We start from the raw sequence: 15,802 nt of genomic DNA, 5'->3' as shown, positions 1-15,802 counted from the left end.
GTGTTACCCTCAACTCCTCTGTCATTTTCAGGACCCGAGTATTGGATTTGTTTTGGAGGCCAAGGTTTTAGAACTCTGGGCAAAAAAATACAGTTTGTAAACACTCCCATTTATTCTTTCTTTATGCACACACAACCCTTTACTTCCAAAATGAAAGCAGACACAAAAACCTGAATGGTCTCTCCTCAAACCTCTGGGCTGAGGAGGGATATTTTTGGTTTGGGGATCCTCCCCCCCATTTTAGGCACCAGTGAGGATCAGTTAACACTCAAGCCCTGCTAATTACTTAGTAGCTGTTCAATTTTGGGGGGCTAAGGCTATTTAAAGGACGGCCTTTCTATTTAAAAAATACTATAAATAATTCATGTCTTCTCTGGGTACAAAAAAAGTGGAAAAGGCAGCCCGTTTGCAGACAATTACAATTAGGAGCGAAGGTTTCCTCCGGGTTAATTTTCTTAATGAAAATCTCAGCGGTTCCCCAAACTGTGGGATATTTGGGACACCTTGGGCTGTGGAGGGGATGGGAATAGCCCGGAGGACTTTATACAGGAAGGACAAATATTAGTGCGGGAGGGAACTGAGGTGGCCAGGACCCCCTGGCCAGTGGTAGGAGTTTATTGTGTTGGTCACTTCCCTCTTCCTTCTTCCGGAGAGGGACCCGGTTGGTCTCCCTGTGGCTTTTCAGCTGGGGGGAGAGCCTGACATCTGAAGGTCCCCATTGAGGGATAGGGGTGTATCAGGGTTTGGGGAGGGGTTACTGGGACTGTTGGGGAGATTGAAGGCAAAAAAACAAGAGATGGAAGCAGCCCAGTCCACCCGCCCGCCCTCGCCGCCAGGGAAGTGGGCTAATGAGAAACACACTCTTGCAGGCACAGTGTTCACACGTGAATTTAATTACCCCGTTTTTTAGGAGTCGCTGCTTTCCGTTTGTATTTGGTGGGTTTTTTTCTTCCTTCCAATTAACAAAGAGGCCGAGGCCGTTTAATTTACCCCTGAAAGGCTCTGGGGGGTGAGAAGCACCCTCCCCAATCTGGTCAAGCTGAGGGATGTATTAAAGTCAATGCCCCATGCCCCTCCCCGGTTAATTTCTGGCCCTGGCCTTGAGCTGTGGCTGCCTCACGTTGGGTCTTGTAACTCCGCGGAGCCGACCGGCCGCGTGGGTTAGCCAGGCGGGCCCGCCAGGGCCAGTGGCCAGGAAGGGAGGAAGGAAAGAAGGACAGAAGGAGGGGGCCTGAAGGATCCATACTGGGCCCGGAGGCCAGCCTCTCCCGAGCGGGCCTCCTGGCTACTGAGCCGCCAGGTCTCTTAGGCCGAATTCGCCTGCTATGCTGCCTCGTAGGGTTTTTTTTTTTGTTTGTTTGTTTTTTGCAGCTCGGGTTAGGGGAGTGCGACTAGCAGAACTCAGCATTAGAGCCTCGGAGGTCGGAGCACGGGGCTGGGGCGCCAGCTGTGTCCAAGGGAAGGGGGGGTCATGGAACGCGCGGCCCCAGCAGGCCCCCAAACACTGGGCTCAGCGCTGGCTGGCTGCTCCCTGGTCGGACGCTCGCTGGAGACTCAGCGGTACATTGGGAGCTGCCTGGACACCCTGCGATCCGGTCAGGCCAACCCCAGGGGCCCTCCATAGGCTGTGTCCTCCGGGCGGCCTGTCCCTGGCCAGCGCGCCCGGCAGGGCCCGCGGCGGCTCCGTTTGGGACGGCTACTGCGTTGAATTTGACTTTCTGAAGCCGTCCCGGGTAAACTCGCATCTCCGGGGACTGCGGGGGATTATTTACAGGGAGCCCGCCAACCAAACACAACAGTCTAATTTAACCTTTCCAAGTCCTCGTAAATTTTTACAACTGGGAGCCACGGCGAGGTAAACGAATCTGTTGGTCGTTCCCAACTTCCCACCAGCCTGTGTGGCTTCTGAAACAATAACTCCTTATGAAATATAAATATAGATTTAAATACAGTAGAGCGAGAATGCGATTTGGCTGCTTTTTTATGGCTTCAATTATTGTCTAATTTTATGTCGGGGGGCTCTGCCGGCCGCACTCGCACGCAGGGCCCGCGCCGGGCTGATGGCGTGATTAATTGTGATATAAAATAGTCCGCTGAAGAAGTGTGTGTCTGGTGGTGGCGGCGCGAAGGGGAGGGAGTCCAGACGCAAGGCCAGATTTGATCTTTTAATCTTCGTTGGCCACAATTAAAACAAACCCGATCGTTGAGCGCTGCGATCTCTTTGCATAAAAACATATGGCTTTTGCTATAAAAATTATGACTGCAAAACACCGGGCCATTAATAGCGTGCGGAGTGATTTACGCGTTATTGTTCTGCTGGGCGGCCACGTGACGCGCGTGGCCAATGGGGGCGCGGGCGCCGGCAACTTATTAGGTGACTGTACTTCCCTCCCCGGTGCCACCAAGTTGTTACATGAAATCTGCAGTTTCATAATTTCCACAGGTCAGGCCGGCCGGCAGGGCGCGGGGTGCGGCGATGGCCACCACGGGGGCCCTGGGCAACTACTATGTGGACTCCTTCCTGCTGGGCGCTGACGCCTCGGACGAGCTGGGCGCGGGACGCTATGCTCCGGGGGCCCTGGGTCAGCCCGCCCGGCAGGCGGCGGCACTGGCCGAGCACCCCGACTTCAGCCCATGCAGCTTCCAGTCCAAGGCGGCGGTGTTCGGCGCCTCCTGGAACCCGGTGCACTCTGCGGGCGCCAATCCGGTGCCCGCGGTCTATCACCACCATCACCACCACCCCTATGTGCACCCCCAGGCGCCCGTGGCGGCGGCGGCGCCGGATGGCAGGTACATGCGCTCCTGGCTGGAGCCCACGCCTGGTGCGCTCTCCTTCGCGGGCTTGCCCTCCAGCCGGCCTTACGGCATTAAACCTGAACCGCTGTCGGCCAGAAGGGGTGACTGTCCCACGCTTGACACTCACACTTTGTCCCTGACTGACTATGCTTGTGGTTCTCCTCCAGTTGATAGAGAAAAACAGCCCAGCGAAGGCGCCTTCTCCGAAAACAATGCTGAGAATGAGAGCAGCGGAGACAAGCCCCCCATCGATCCCAGTAAGTGTCTCCTCCCTCCAAACTGGCTGCCGCCTCCACGCTGGCCACCCGGATCTGCCAGCCCGCCAGCTTTCTCTGGAGCCCGCCTTTGCACGCCTGGGAGCCTCCCGAGCAGAGGCCCGGAGCCAGAAGTTGCTGTTTGGGATGCCTCGGACGGAGGCCCCAAGTCCACAGCACAGCGCTTTGACAAGCGGCCCGCTGGGCTGGGGGGAGGAGATGGCTGCTATCGAGAGAGGGGGCGGGGCGGGTCTGCGGGCAGCGCCAAGACCGGCCACCCTCTCGCTGCTGCCCCGGACCAGGACCGAGATCCTTTGGGCCGTTCTTCGAAAGCAGCGTCGCAGAGTCTTTTGTGACTAAATTATCCCCGAGCGGTGGCTGCCTGCCTGCGCCCGGACGCTGGGGAAGACGGGCGGCCGATTCCCTCCACTTCTTGTCGTCAGCTGGTGGCGGTGTAAATCCTGCCCAAGATGAGGCTGCAAGCTACCGGGCCATGAGGGCCCCCAGGCCAGATTATTCTAATAAACTGGAGAAGTGATCTTAGGGCTTCTAGGGGCCAAATATAGGCCTGCGCACTCCCAAGGCCTTCCAGGGTCAAACAAGGAGTGGGGAGAGTAGAAGGAAAGGTGAGGAAGGGAGGACACAGTTATTGCGAGGGAGCAGAGAATATTAATCTTGCCACGCGAATACAGGGCAGCATGGTTTCCCCCTGCCTGGCAAGAAGGAGATCTGTTTTCCAATTTCACTCATCACACAATGTTCTGAAAGTGGGTGGGGAGAGGAAAGAACAGGAGCACCGAGGAGGAGAAAGGAGGGCCTCCGAGGGGAGGGGAGCGGAGATTTTACTGCGCGCAATTGTAAGTGACCGTCCCCGCTTCTGTCTGCCAGGGGTCCATTGTGTCGCAGGCTCTGCCGCCTTCCCTAACCAATTCAGCAGCATCCTGCACGGTGGCCGGTGGCCGGAGGCCCCAGGAGATCCCCCAGCCCCCAGCCCAGGTGGTGGTGGTGGGGGGTGTGCTTCTCCTTCTAAATCCCATTTCTCTCCCCCCCCCCCCCCACAACCCCCACAGGCAACCCGGCTGCCAACTGGCTCCACGCTCGCTCCACGCGGAAGAAGCGCTGCCCCTATACTAAACATCAGACGCTGGAACTGGAGAAAGAGTTTCTGTTCAACATGTACCTCACCAGGGACCGCAGGTACGAGGTGGCCCGACTGCTCAACTTGACTGAAAGGCAGGTCAAGATCTGGTTCCAGAACCGCAGGATGAAAATGAAGAAAATCAACAAGGACCGAGCAAAGGACGAGTGATGCTACTTGAGTTCATTTCGGAAAGCAGATGGAACGAGAGGGCAAGAGAAAGGACTGCCTGTCCCCTTCTCCCACCCCCATACCACCCAAGCCTCCAGCACCCCCCCCCCCCTCGCACAAAGCGCCCAAACTCCAGGCCTCATCTCTCCCCCTCGCAAACCTTTCTCAGGCTGGCTCCTTGGCCTGCCGCTTTCGTGGAGGAGGTATTGTAAGTTTTCCATTTTCTGTTAAGACAAACAAATAAATAAATAAAAAGAAGAAGGGGGCATTAGCGCTGATGGCTGTGTGTACGCTACCTTGTATATATTTTATAAAATCTACCTGTTCCTGACTTAAAACAAACAAACAAAAAAAAAAACTACCTTTTTATAATGCACAACTGTTGACTGCGGGCTGTATAGATTTTAGTCTGTGTAGTTAATTTAATTTTCTCTTTGTTCGGCAGAGCGATCTGCCCGATACTTGAACACTGTGTTTTATTGTGGTAATTATGTTTTTGTGACTCAAACTTCTGTGCTGGGTGACGCACCCGTTGTGATTGTGAAAGATAGATAGAATTCAATTTGAACTCAGGTTGTTTATGAGGGGGAGACAATTGCATAGAGTATAGCTCTGTAGTGGAATACGTCTTCTGTATAACTAGGCTGTTAGCCTTTGATTGTAAATTAGCTGTAAGGATTTCTCAGTGAAATAATTTTTTTTTTTTTAAGAAAGGGTTCTCTGGGATGCATAGATTCATGGTTTTCTCCACTTTTGAAATCCAGGCATTTTAGTTTCTACATGCTCTATAGACCTGTCCGGTCCGGTGTATATAATCCACATATGAAAGAAAAAGCAATCAGACCAGCTTGAGTACTGTGTTTGCACCAGACAAACAGGGAGGAAATTCGGAGCTATACGTATGTGCAGAAGGTGACTACCTATGGTTTATGTTTAATTTTAATGGGGAAAGTGATACTGTAATGGAGCTAATTTTATTGATAATAAATTATGCATTGTGAAACTGCCAGTGGACTACGGTAGATTTGTATTCTTGACAAATCTGGGGTTTCCGTTGGGGGCTGAACATACACTGTATATTTTGCAATAGTTACCTCGAGGCCTACTGACCAAATTGTTGTGTTGAGATATTTAACTTTTTGCCAAATAAAATATATTGATTATTTTATTTTATTTTTGCGGGTCAGCTCTTTGCATCTTCTCCTGGGGCAGGGGGGCCTTGATAGTCTCTGGGTGGGGCCCTGTGGGTGGAAGAGGACAGAACCTCCATTTTGTTCTGCGGGGCTTTGGGGAGCTGGAACCTACGGCAGAGCCACGGGCTGCTCAGCAGCCCCAACAGCGGAATAAAGGAGGAAGGAGGAGGAAAGCCGGGGAACATGGGGCGGCGAGGCCGGGTCCCCCACTTTGTGTCCATTTGCCAGAAGGCCAGGAGGTCTCTGAGGAACTGGGCTGGCATCTGGGGTATCGCTGGCCAGCACCACTCTTCCATCTTGGCGCCCCAAGAATTGCCCAAACGGAGACTGCTGGGCCTTCCCTGGTGGGGGTGGGGGGGCGTGGGGGCAGCGGGACCATGAGCTGAGGGCCTGCTTTCTAAAGAGTCTCCGAGGAGGGAAACGGGAGCCTGATCGCCCCAACAACGTGGCTTCGGGAACAGATGTTTGGGAGCTCGAAAGCTCTCGGGAGACGAAGGCCTGCGCCCCTGCACCCCCACCTCCTGTCGGGCAGGAGGCCCGGGGGTGCTGGGCCCTGATCCGGGCGCCCCTCCCCGAGCACAAGTCCTGGCAGAGGCAGGGCCCAGGCAAGCGAGGAGCCGGAGCGCCATAAAAGAAAATGAGGGCTGTTACTGTTTATGGGGTGTAAAGGGCTGCGGGGGAACGGCACAGCCTCGGAGCCCGAGCGCCTTCTAGATGTGACCGGAGGGTTCGGCCTCATCTCCCCCTTTTCTTTTCTTGCTCCCCGCCCCCCTACATCCCCCGCGACTTCTGCAAAGGTATCTGGATTCGGACACGTAAAAGGGGAACCAGGGCGCCGCGCCAGGGGATGGGGCGCCCCTCACACCCCCACCCCACCCCCACCCCGCCACCAGGTTGGACGCCCTGTGTTGTTGCAGACAGAAGGGACTTCAAAGAATGGGCACGCAGGGTGCGCCATAAAGGCCGGGTCTGCGAACCGTCTGGAATTCGGCCCTTAATGAGTTTACAACTGTCCAGCCCCAATTAAGATTTTCCACCAAAGCCCTTTCATTTGTTTGCTCTGTCTGCCGCCGATAAAGCGGTTGCGGAAACAGCTCTCTTTTATGGGCACTGCCCTCTCGGCAGCGCAGATTCCGGACCCACGCAGACCCCCCGACCCCCCCTTCCCCCGGGACCCGGCCTCGCGGGCTCCGGGAGTGGGGCGCCCGGCCCGCGGCGGTGCCGACGAAGTTCAGGCGCGGCGGCGAGGGCTGCAGTGCTGCAGGACGGCCAGCAGATGGCAGTGTGACTCCACGCAAGAGGCGCCCACGCCGCCATCTCCCGCCGCCGCCACCCTGGGAAGTTCCTAAGATGTCGACTTGACTCGAGCCTTTCTGGAACCGGAGCCCCAGATCTGAGTGCACAGCGGCGGTGTATTTTCCCGTCCTGCTCCCACCAGGGAGGATGCCTCACTGGGAAACGAGCGAGCGGCGCGGCGGGGGCTCGCGGACCGGCCCCCTCTGGCCCCCTCCACCGCGGGGGCCCAGCCCGGCAGGACTGCAGCTCCCGGCGCACGGACCCTCCTGGGGTCACGGTCTCCAGCCCCGGACACGCCTGGGTGCAGCGCGCGCTCGGAGAACCCGGCTGACCGGCGGACAGACACCGGGACTAACGGCCTACCGCCCCCCTGGACCTGGTGACCCCCCCAGAGGGTGTGCAGAGGGCGCAACCGGGCCAAAGGTCCTGGGGCCCGGGAGACCCCCTAGAGGCTGCGCCCTGGCAAAGGTCCCGAGGAGTCAGCACCCACGGGTGAGCCAGAACCCGGGGACTTGGCTGCCTTGAATTCGTGACAATAAAATTAAGCGGCTGGAAATGGGGGGTACAGACATTCTTGGTCCGTCTAGTGTAGGTCGGGCGGCCGAGTTGCCTAGAAATGGGCATCGTTGGGGACAGACCAGGCACTGCTTTGGTTATTCTAAAATAAAGGTGATGTTTAAAAGAATTAAAATAACACCCTAGCTCCAGAATAGGCGCTCACGTCGCGAAAGCCGCTCCTGCTTTCTCTCGCCGCTGAATTTCCTGGACAGTGGAGATACTGAGGCTGCTCTGGCATCCTCTGCTCAGGAGCCAGGAGGAGGGAGGGGACCCCATCAGGCCCATCCCGTCCCCCACCCTCGGGGAGAACCTGCCCCTCCGGAGCCTTCCAGGAGGCACCCGGAGAGCTAGGAGCAGCCTCGGGTGCAACATGGTTTCCCAGAGAAAACGCAAAAGCAAACAGGACTCTCCGAAGAAGCACCCCCAGCCTGTGAACACGGCACCGGCGCGTTTATTTGGATTGTAAGAGTCTCTGCCAAGCCCACAAAATGTTTACAGCCTGCATTGCCGGCTGTGCACGCTATAAAACGGGGGACTGGATTTTGGCTGACATCTCTCCGGGGTGTTCCTCCCTCTCCCGCGTGCTCTCTCTCCTTCCCTTTCTCTGTCTATACACACACGTTGGCATTACAGACACACGCCTTCATTACATTTCATTATATAACCCGGTGTCTCGCAGCAGCTGATGGCGAGGAGGGTTTTATAACTTCCCAAGCGCTGTCCGTGGCCGGGCACCGCACAGCAGCTGGAAAGGTCGGTTCATGTCGCTACAGATAAATGGCAAAGGAGCAGGTCGGTGGCCACTGCTTCTCTCCCCAGGCCCCGGAGCCCAGGTAGGTGCAGGCCGGGGTATCTCAGAGGCCTCCTGCTTTGCCAGGCGGAAGGGACCTCTCTTGGCCTTGGCCTGCCGGTGGCTGGGAAGTGGCTCTCCCAGCTTGGCTGCCCTGCCCAGGACCCGCTTCCCCGGAAGCCGCCTGGACGAGATCCCCTGGCAGCCCCAGCTCCTGGGCACTCCTCCGGGATGGACCTGTCCCCCTGCCACGACTGGGGGCTGCTTACTGGACGGAGAGCCGATGCCCGGGTCGCTCGCAGGGCGCGGATAGAAACCGCAGCCGCAGTTTCTTTAGAGAAGCCGCAGAGTTCTGGCAGGCTCCACTCGCTGCCCGAGAGCTGCGTTTACATTCTTGGCTGGATTTAAATGTTGAGGACAATCCGATAGCAAGAAGTCAGGGGAAACACAGATTGTTCGGCACACAGGGACCAGCCCCAAGGCGGCCGAAGCCCGCATCTTTATCTAAGGACAGCGGGGCAGGGAGAACCCCATCTTCATGTGCCTGTTTCGGCCGCGTCAGGAAGTATTTCTGTGACTATGATCACGAATAACCCAGGGCAATGGTGTCTTTTCAGCCAACTATGTAGGAAACCAATGGCTCAGGAACACGCGGGTACACAGGCCTTTTGGCAAGCCCGGCTCTGCCTGGTCTTTTCGTTTTAAAAGGCTGCCACTGGAGGCTGGAGGGGAGGGAGAAGCTAGAAACGAAAGGGAGGTTCCAGCACCCGCGGGACTTGGCCCCGTTGGCTGACATGGGTCCAGAGAGGCCGGGGCCTTGCCGGGAAAGTATCCGGATCCTGCCTGGCCCAGGCAGAAAGGCAGCGTGTCCTGCCGGGACCGTTTGGACTTGCCCGAGACCGAGATAAACGCAGGCAGAGAAGAGCCTGTGGTGGGGACTTTCAGAGCTCTTGGCCAGGACTGCGTTCCTGCCTGCACTCCCCGAAATCGCTCCCCGCTCTCTGTTGGGTCAGCCCCCTCTGGGCAGGTTCTACTTGAAACGCCATTGCTGCTTTAGCCACTCGAGTCTAGACAGACAGCCTTCTGTGGCCGGGGTCTTTCTCCTTGCATCTTGCTGTGTCACTCGAGGAACAATTTATTGGTCTAAAGCAGTCTAATTCCTCCTCTTTGATCTCCTAGTCCCCTTCGTGTTTGTTTCATCTTCCTTGAACTTTCTGAGGTTTTATTTCCTGCCAGAAATGGATACTATTTGGAATATTTGTGTTTTCTTCCCTTCCTGACGTATCCTCTCCTTTCCCCAAGCAAGACAGCTAGCATCCTGTTCTGCCATGGAGGGTACCCCGGATATCGCCCCCCATGGTCCCTGTACCTCCAGGGAACACCACCCTGACCCCACCTGCACCTACAGCCCCCACCTCCCCACCCGCACCGGGTCATCCACTAGGCCAGAGCTGGGGCTCCTTCGCATCAGGGTCTGAGCCCTCCACTTCCTTTTGTGCTCCCGGGACCCCCTGAGAGGGTGTGGTGAACTGGGGCGGCCTGGACCCTCAGAAAGTGATGGGAAGCGCTTTGTGCAAGAAGAACCAAACTCTATAATCTAGAGGAGAATTTCCGGGGCAATTCCATTGTGAGGTCGGGTTTATGGTGTGCAATAGAGCTGAGCAGTAAAAGGCGTCCTGACCTGCCGGCCAGGCTTCCAGCTCGGCCTGGGCAGTTTACGAGGCGTTTAGGGGGAAGGCTTCACCCCGTCACCCTCAAAGGAGCGGTGAACGGCAGGGACTTTGGCTGTTCCAACCCTGCCCAGGGGTTGGAGGCTGAGGAAGGTAAGCTCCACGCATAGGGGGCCTGGATGGGAGGGAGTGTGACTACTGTGCTCTCCACTCTTGGTGAGCTGATCTTGGGAAAGGTGAAGCAGCCAGAGCTGGGTGGCCTTAGGGAAGGCGGGGGTTTCCAAAAGAAAAGGAGACCCAGCGTGGGCTGCAGTCCCCAGGTGCCTGGGCCTCCCTCTCTCCTCCCCAAACTGGCTCTACAGCATCTATTGCTCCCAGCCACTCAGGCCCATGAGGAGCCGTAGAAGCGCAGAGGTGGCCACAGGGAAGGCTCCCAGAAACCTCAGGATACAAGTGGTACCCGGAGAGCCGGAGGGCCTGGGGCTCCTCCAAGCTGGGGGAGACTTGGTGCCGCCAGGGAGAATCCAGGGTTGCTGGGTGGGGGGACAAAAGAATGCCCATCCGTTTCTGGGGCTGCCAGAGGCCAGGCAGGTGCCCAAAGCGAAAGCACAGAGCCCGAGGGGCCAGCAGTGTCCAGGAGGAGGGAAGGGAATCCCACGTTAGTAAATCTGTTGGCGAATGAGGCTCATTAACAGGTAAATACTTCGCGCTTCCTTTAGGGCGGATAAACAGTGCGCCCTGATTAAGAAAAGGAAGCCCGGAGACCTTGACTTTATTCGAACCACATGGTTCCAGTCTGCAGTGGCCTTCTCGCTGCCGTTGGAAACGACGCTGCGCCGGCCCCGTCTGAATCCGATTTCTAAGTCAGCCCGTTGCCCGCGGGACCTGGGCGGGAGGAGACGCGGGCAAAGAGCCGATTCACCCAGCGCAGAGACTTGCCCACGGGGCCACTTTGGGGTGCGCGGGGTGCAGACACCCTCCTTGGGCGGGGTCAGTGGGCAGAGAGGACCCGCAGGCTTGGTCCAGGGTTCGGTCGCGCCCTGTCGGCCCCGCGCAGCCTCTGCAAGCCAGGCGTCCAGGTTGGCGGCGGTCAGAAGGGCCCCGCGGAGCCGGGGGTCCTTTCCCCGCAGGACGCGCCCGGCCGGCCACGCGCGGGCACATGCGTGGGCTACTCGTTGGAGCCCTTTCCCCTTCCATTCTAGGCGGCCGCGGGCCCCGCGGAGCAAGACCACCTGTGAGGGCTGCGGAGATTGGCGGAGGCGGTCATGTGGGCGGTCACGTGCTGCGGCGAGCTCCGTCCAAAAGAAAATGGGGTTTGGTGTAAATCTGGGGGTGTAATGTTATCATATATCACGCTACCTCGTAAAACCGACACTGAAAGCTGCCGGACAACAAATCACAGGTCAAAATTATGAGTTCTTCGTATTATGTGAACGCGCTTTTTAGCAAATATACGGCGGGGGCTTCTCTGTTCCAAAATGCCGAGCCTACTTCTTGCTCCTTTGCGCCCAACTCGCAGAGAAGCGGCTACGGGGCGGGCGCCGGCGCCTTCGCGTCCACCGTGCCGGGCTTGTACAATGTCAACAGCCCCCTGTACCAGAGCCCCTTCGCGTCCGGCTACGGCCTGGGCGCCGACGCCTACGGCAACCTGCCCTGCGCCTCCTACGACCAAAACATCCCCGGGCTCTGCAGTGACCTCGCCAAAGGCGCCTGCGACAAGGTGGATGAGGGCGCGCTGCACGGTCCGGCCGAGGCCAATTTCCGCATCTACCCCTGGATGCGGTCTTCAGGTAGGCGCAGCCGCTGGGCGAGCGGCCGGGCGGCCGGGCGGCTGGGAGCCGGGAGCGCGGGGCTGGAGCGAGCGGGGCTGGGAGCCTGGCGGCTGCGAGCGAGCGGGCGGGAGGCCCCCTGACTTCTGGCGGCGCTGCCTTTCTGGTTCTAATTAGAGTCGAGGCGCCATAGCGTGGAGAACCCGTAGCATTGTATGTAAATGAGGCTCATAAAACTTTTTATGGCCCAATTAATGGGTTCAATCCTCGTAAATTTATTTAACTCCATTTGCCTTGGAATTTTAACGTTCAGTTTGTTTGCTCGCGATTCTCTCTCTTTCTCCCTCCCTTGCCCTTCTCTCCCTCCCTCCTCCTTTTCCTTTCAGCCTGGTTTTTCTTTCTCAAAACCTGGGAGAGCCGAACCCTTCAGGGCCCCTCGCAAGCCCCCGTGCCAGGGGCCATCTAAAGGCTGGGCTGGAGGGCTGGAGCGGGGACAGAGGGTCGGAGTGACCTAGGAAGGTCCCGGGATGGGGGCGCGGGCTGCTAGGGACGAAGGGGGCCCCTGGAGTGTGGGCTGCCTAGGGTCGCCTACTGGCCTAGCCAGTCAGGGAAGCGGCCCCATTGGTCTTTGAATGGCCAAAGCGGGGCGTCTCCCACTTGCCCACACTCTATATTTACAATTTCCCTTTGTCAGGGGGAAGCAGGACATTGTGGAAGCCTAGCCGGCTGGAAAGCGCGGTTGTAAATTGGGGATTCTGCGCCTTCCCTCTTCAGGGAGCTGCCTGCGCGTCTGGTGCGGCGGTTGGGGTCTTCCCCTCTCCGTCTCGCTCCTCCCCCAGCTCAGAGCGGGGCGCAGGCAGAGGGGAGCGCGCCCTGGGTCCGGCAGAAGGAAGGGCCGAGCTCTGCGTCAGTGGCCTGATGAAGGCACTGTCCTGACTATGGTCCCATCCGCTTGTCTGTCCATGTGTCCGTGTGTCCACACGTCTGCTTGCAGGGCCTGATAGGAAGCGGGGCCGCCAGACCTACACGCGCTACCAGACGCTGGAGCTGGAGAAGGAGTTCCACTTCAACCGCTACCTGACCCGGCGCCGCCGCATTGAGATCGCCCACGCGCTCTGCCTCACCGAGCGCCAGATCAAGATCTGGTTCCAGAACCGCCGCATGAAGTGGAAGAAAGAGCATAAGGACGAAGGTCCGGCGGCTGCTGCAGCCCCCGAGGGGCCCGTGCCCGAAGCAACAGCCACCGCCACCGTAGCAGACAAGGCAGAGGACGAGGATGAGGAGGAAGAAGAGGATGAAGAGGAGGAGGAGTGAGGGGCCGAGCAGGGCCCTGGGCTGCACCAGACAGTCCGGAAAGCGTCTTTAGAGACTCTTCGATTTTATTTACAAAAGTTGAAAAATAAAAAGAAAATGTAAAAAAAAAAACCCAGTCCCCAACCTGTACCCCATCTACCCCATTATCCACTCCAATTCCCAACTTTTTTGGACAGCTGCCGCCTAGACTGGGTCCCCTTGGGGGTACCCTCTGCCTCGGAGGCCCCCCAGCAGACACCCCCCTTCATCCCTAGGCCGGCTGGCTCTGCGCTGGCATGGCTAAAATACTACCTAGCACAGGCCTCAGAGAGAGGCACCCCAAACTACCTATGGGCCCAGCCCAGCGGACCTCCACTCCCAGGAAGCCCAGAGTGTCCCAACACTGGCAGACACCCGGCACCTCCCTATAGGCCAAGGACCTGACTCTCAATACTACCTACTTGTCCCAAACTACCTATTTTGTGCTCGCTGGCTCGCCTGCTACCTAGTGCCGGCCCCTCCCAGGCCAGGCCCCTGCTGCTTGTGGCTGGCAGCCTTTGGGGTCCCTGAGACTATGCTGAGAAGGTGCTGGGGTCCGGGGACCAGGGCATTGGCTTCTATTTAAATTGAAAAATAATATATTTATTCCAAAGCATTCTAAGTGCTACAACCTAGAATCCCTCTTTTCTGGCCTGGATATTCCAAGTTCAGGCCCGTCACCCCCCACTTCTGGAGGGGAGCATTCCCAAGCTAGCTGCAGATTTCTGAGTTAGCTGCTGCTTAGTAGGACTGCAGAGATGCTCCCCGCCTCCCCGCCCCTGTGTCCCACTGCCCAGCCGTGTTGAATATGTACACCCTGACTTTTCCTACAGTAGCAAATATTGTATATTTGAATAAGATTTTTTTTGTCATTTATATGGTCTTGGAGCTCATTTGTAAGGCAATGTTTTGACTTGGGAAGGATGTGTTAATGGGGTGACCATGTAGCATGGTGTGTTGTCTTGAGCTAACTCTAGCAGGTGGGGAGAGCCAATGCCCTCCCCAGTGCCCTTCATCTCCGTGTTGTCCTGCGTCCCCCTCGTCCCTCTCAGCTCTAGCCTCGGGTTCCAGGAACAGGAAGGTATGCTTTCCGTCTTGCCCAGCTCACCGTGTTTTATGTAACAGAAAAATAAAGATGCTTGATGACAAAGAAATGTGGACTCCTTTATCTGGGGAGGGAGGCTGGGGAAGAGGGTCATTATGGCCAGAGAGCAAGCCCTGATTCTGTGCGTGTCCAAAGGGGCTTTAGGGAAGCAAAAGTGGAAGGACAAATAGGGTCCAAGTGTTGGACGTCCGTGAATTGGTGTGTATGTGTGTCGAGTTCCTTTTTGTCTGGGTTTGCATAGGTATGTGTGTAGCTCTTTTTGTATATCTATTTCTGTGTATGTGTGTGTGTATTTTTATGACCACAATTATATGTATTTCTGTGTCTGTAATTGAGTGAACGTGATTCTGTGTGTAAATAATTGCGTGTATTTCCGTGTCCATAACTGAGTGTATGCGTTTCTGTGTGTCCGCAGTTGTATATGTGATTTCTCTGGGTGAAGATTTTTGTCTGGTTTGTGTGTGTGCCCACAAACATCTTCCAGATACCCTGAAAACGGAATCTTCGATAGGTACATTCTATTCTATGAACCTTCCTAAAAACCTCCATAAATTCCAAGAGCGAATCCAAAATCCAAAATCCGCTCTTTCCTCTAAGGCTGCGGGGTGGGCTTGCAAAGGGGTATCACCCTGCGACTGATCCCGAGAATTTTCCATGAGCCCTGAACCTGGCGCCTGGCTAGGAGGTGAAATTCAGGGCCTCTGACGCGGTCCCCCACCCGGCATTCAGGCTAAGCGAGGGTTGCTCGGAGCCCAGCAGTGCGGCTGAGAAGGGGCAGGGGCAGGGCCCGCAGACCCCACTGCTAGCCTGGGCGGGGGCGCCTGGGTGCGGGGAAGGATGAGGGGCTGGGGAAGGGGCGAGGGGCGGTGGGGACCGCAGAGAACAGCGTGAGCTGGGGGGTGGGCGAGGACCTCGACTCCAGGCTCCTGCCTGGGCTGGGCCCCCCTTCTTATTGCTCTTTGAATAAAACCTGGCTCAACTGTGTCTGTAAAACCTGCGGCCCCAAGTCGGGGCGGCTTCGGTGGTAAGATGGCGCCGGTGTAAGAGCTGCCTCCTCTTAGAGATGGGGAAAGGGTCATAAATCCGTTGTTGTTTATGAAAATTTACAACTTTGCAATACAACTTTATGAGTTGTTCGGCCCTTCCATTGGCCGTTGTCGGTCATGTGGATGGGAACCGTGAACATGAACTTTTTTATAATTTCCCTTGCGAGAATAGAGCCGCATTCTTGTGCTCCGCTCCGTCCTGCCTGCTTCGGAGCTCTGCCTTCCAGCCGGCTCGGCTGCGCTTTGTCCGGCGATGGCGAGCGAGGCGAGGCCCCGGGCGGGCCCGGCCCGGCCGTTCCGGCTGGAGGTGGGGTGCGCCCTGCTCCCGGCGCCGCGGCGGCCTCTTTGCAACTCGCAACCTGGCTAATTTCCTGCGTCCTCTGGCTCCAGGAAAGAGGACGATTCGTCTCCTCGGGCTGCCCCAGCGACAGCTGTCAGAGGGGCAGGAGCTTCTGGGAGCCGCCATCTGAAGGTGAGACATGTGGGGAGACAGGAGCAGAGGTGGTGAGATGGCACCCAGCGCAGGCGGCCTGGGCGAGGGCACCCAGGGTGGCTTTGGAGAGGGGCATACTACCCGTCACCCACCCTCACCGGTTCACATCCGTACACACACACACACACACACACACACACACACGCTCGCACTCCCTCCTCTCCTGGCTCCCGGTGGCAGCGGATGCCCGC

General features: G+C 57.3%; 2 protein-coding genes across 2 annotated transcripts; both read left to right on the top strand.

Annotated features, from left to right (window-relative positions):
* Positions 1–1,557: 1,557 nt before the first annotated feature.
* Positions 1,558–5,532, top strand: HOXA9 (homeobox A9). Its single transcript, XM_070424480.1, has 2 exons — positions 1,558–3,053; positions 4,121–5,532. The coding sequence occupies exons 1-2, from the start codon at positions 2,477–2,479 to the stop codon at positions 4,357–4,359; spliced, it is 816 nt and encodes a 271-aa protein (XP_070280581.1). The 5' UTR covers positions 1,558–2,476; the 3' UTR covers positions 4,360–5,532.
* Positions 5,533–11,139: 5,607 nt separating this feature from the next.
* Positions 11,140–14,111, top strand: HOXA7 (homeobox A7). Its single transcript, XM_070425170.1, has 2 exons — positions 11,140–11,656; positions 12,630–14,111. Exons 1-2 carry the CDS (start codon positions 11,278–11,280, stop codon positions 12,947–12,949), a joined length of 699 nt encoding a protein of 232 aa, XP_070281271.1. The 5' UTR covers positions 11,140–11,277; the 3' UTR covers positions 12,950–14,111.
* The last annotated feature ends 1,691 nt before the right edge of the window (positions 14,112–15,802 follow it).

This window comes from Myotis yumanensis, unplaced genomic scaffold (assembly GCF_028538775.1).
Source record: "Myotis yumanensis isolate MYYU_CA2020_CCGP unplaced genomic scaffold, mMyoYum1.0.hap1 SCAF_9, whole genome shotgun sequence".
NCBI lineage: Eukaryota > Metazoa > Chordata > Mammalia > Chiroptera > Vespertilionidae > Myotis > Myotis yumanensis.
The sequence above is the reverse complement of the archived record's forward strand: the minus strand, read 5'-3'. Positions and strand labels throughout refer to the sequence as shown.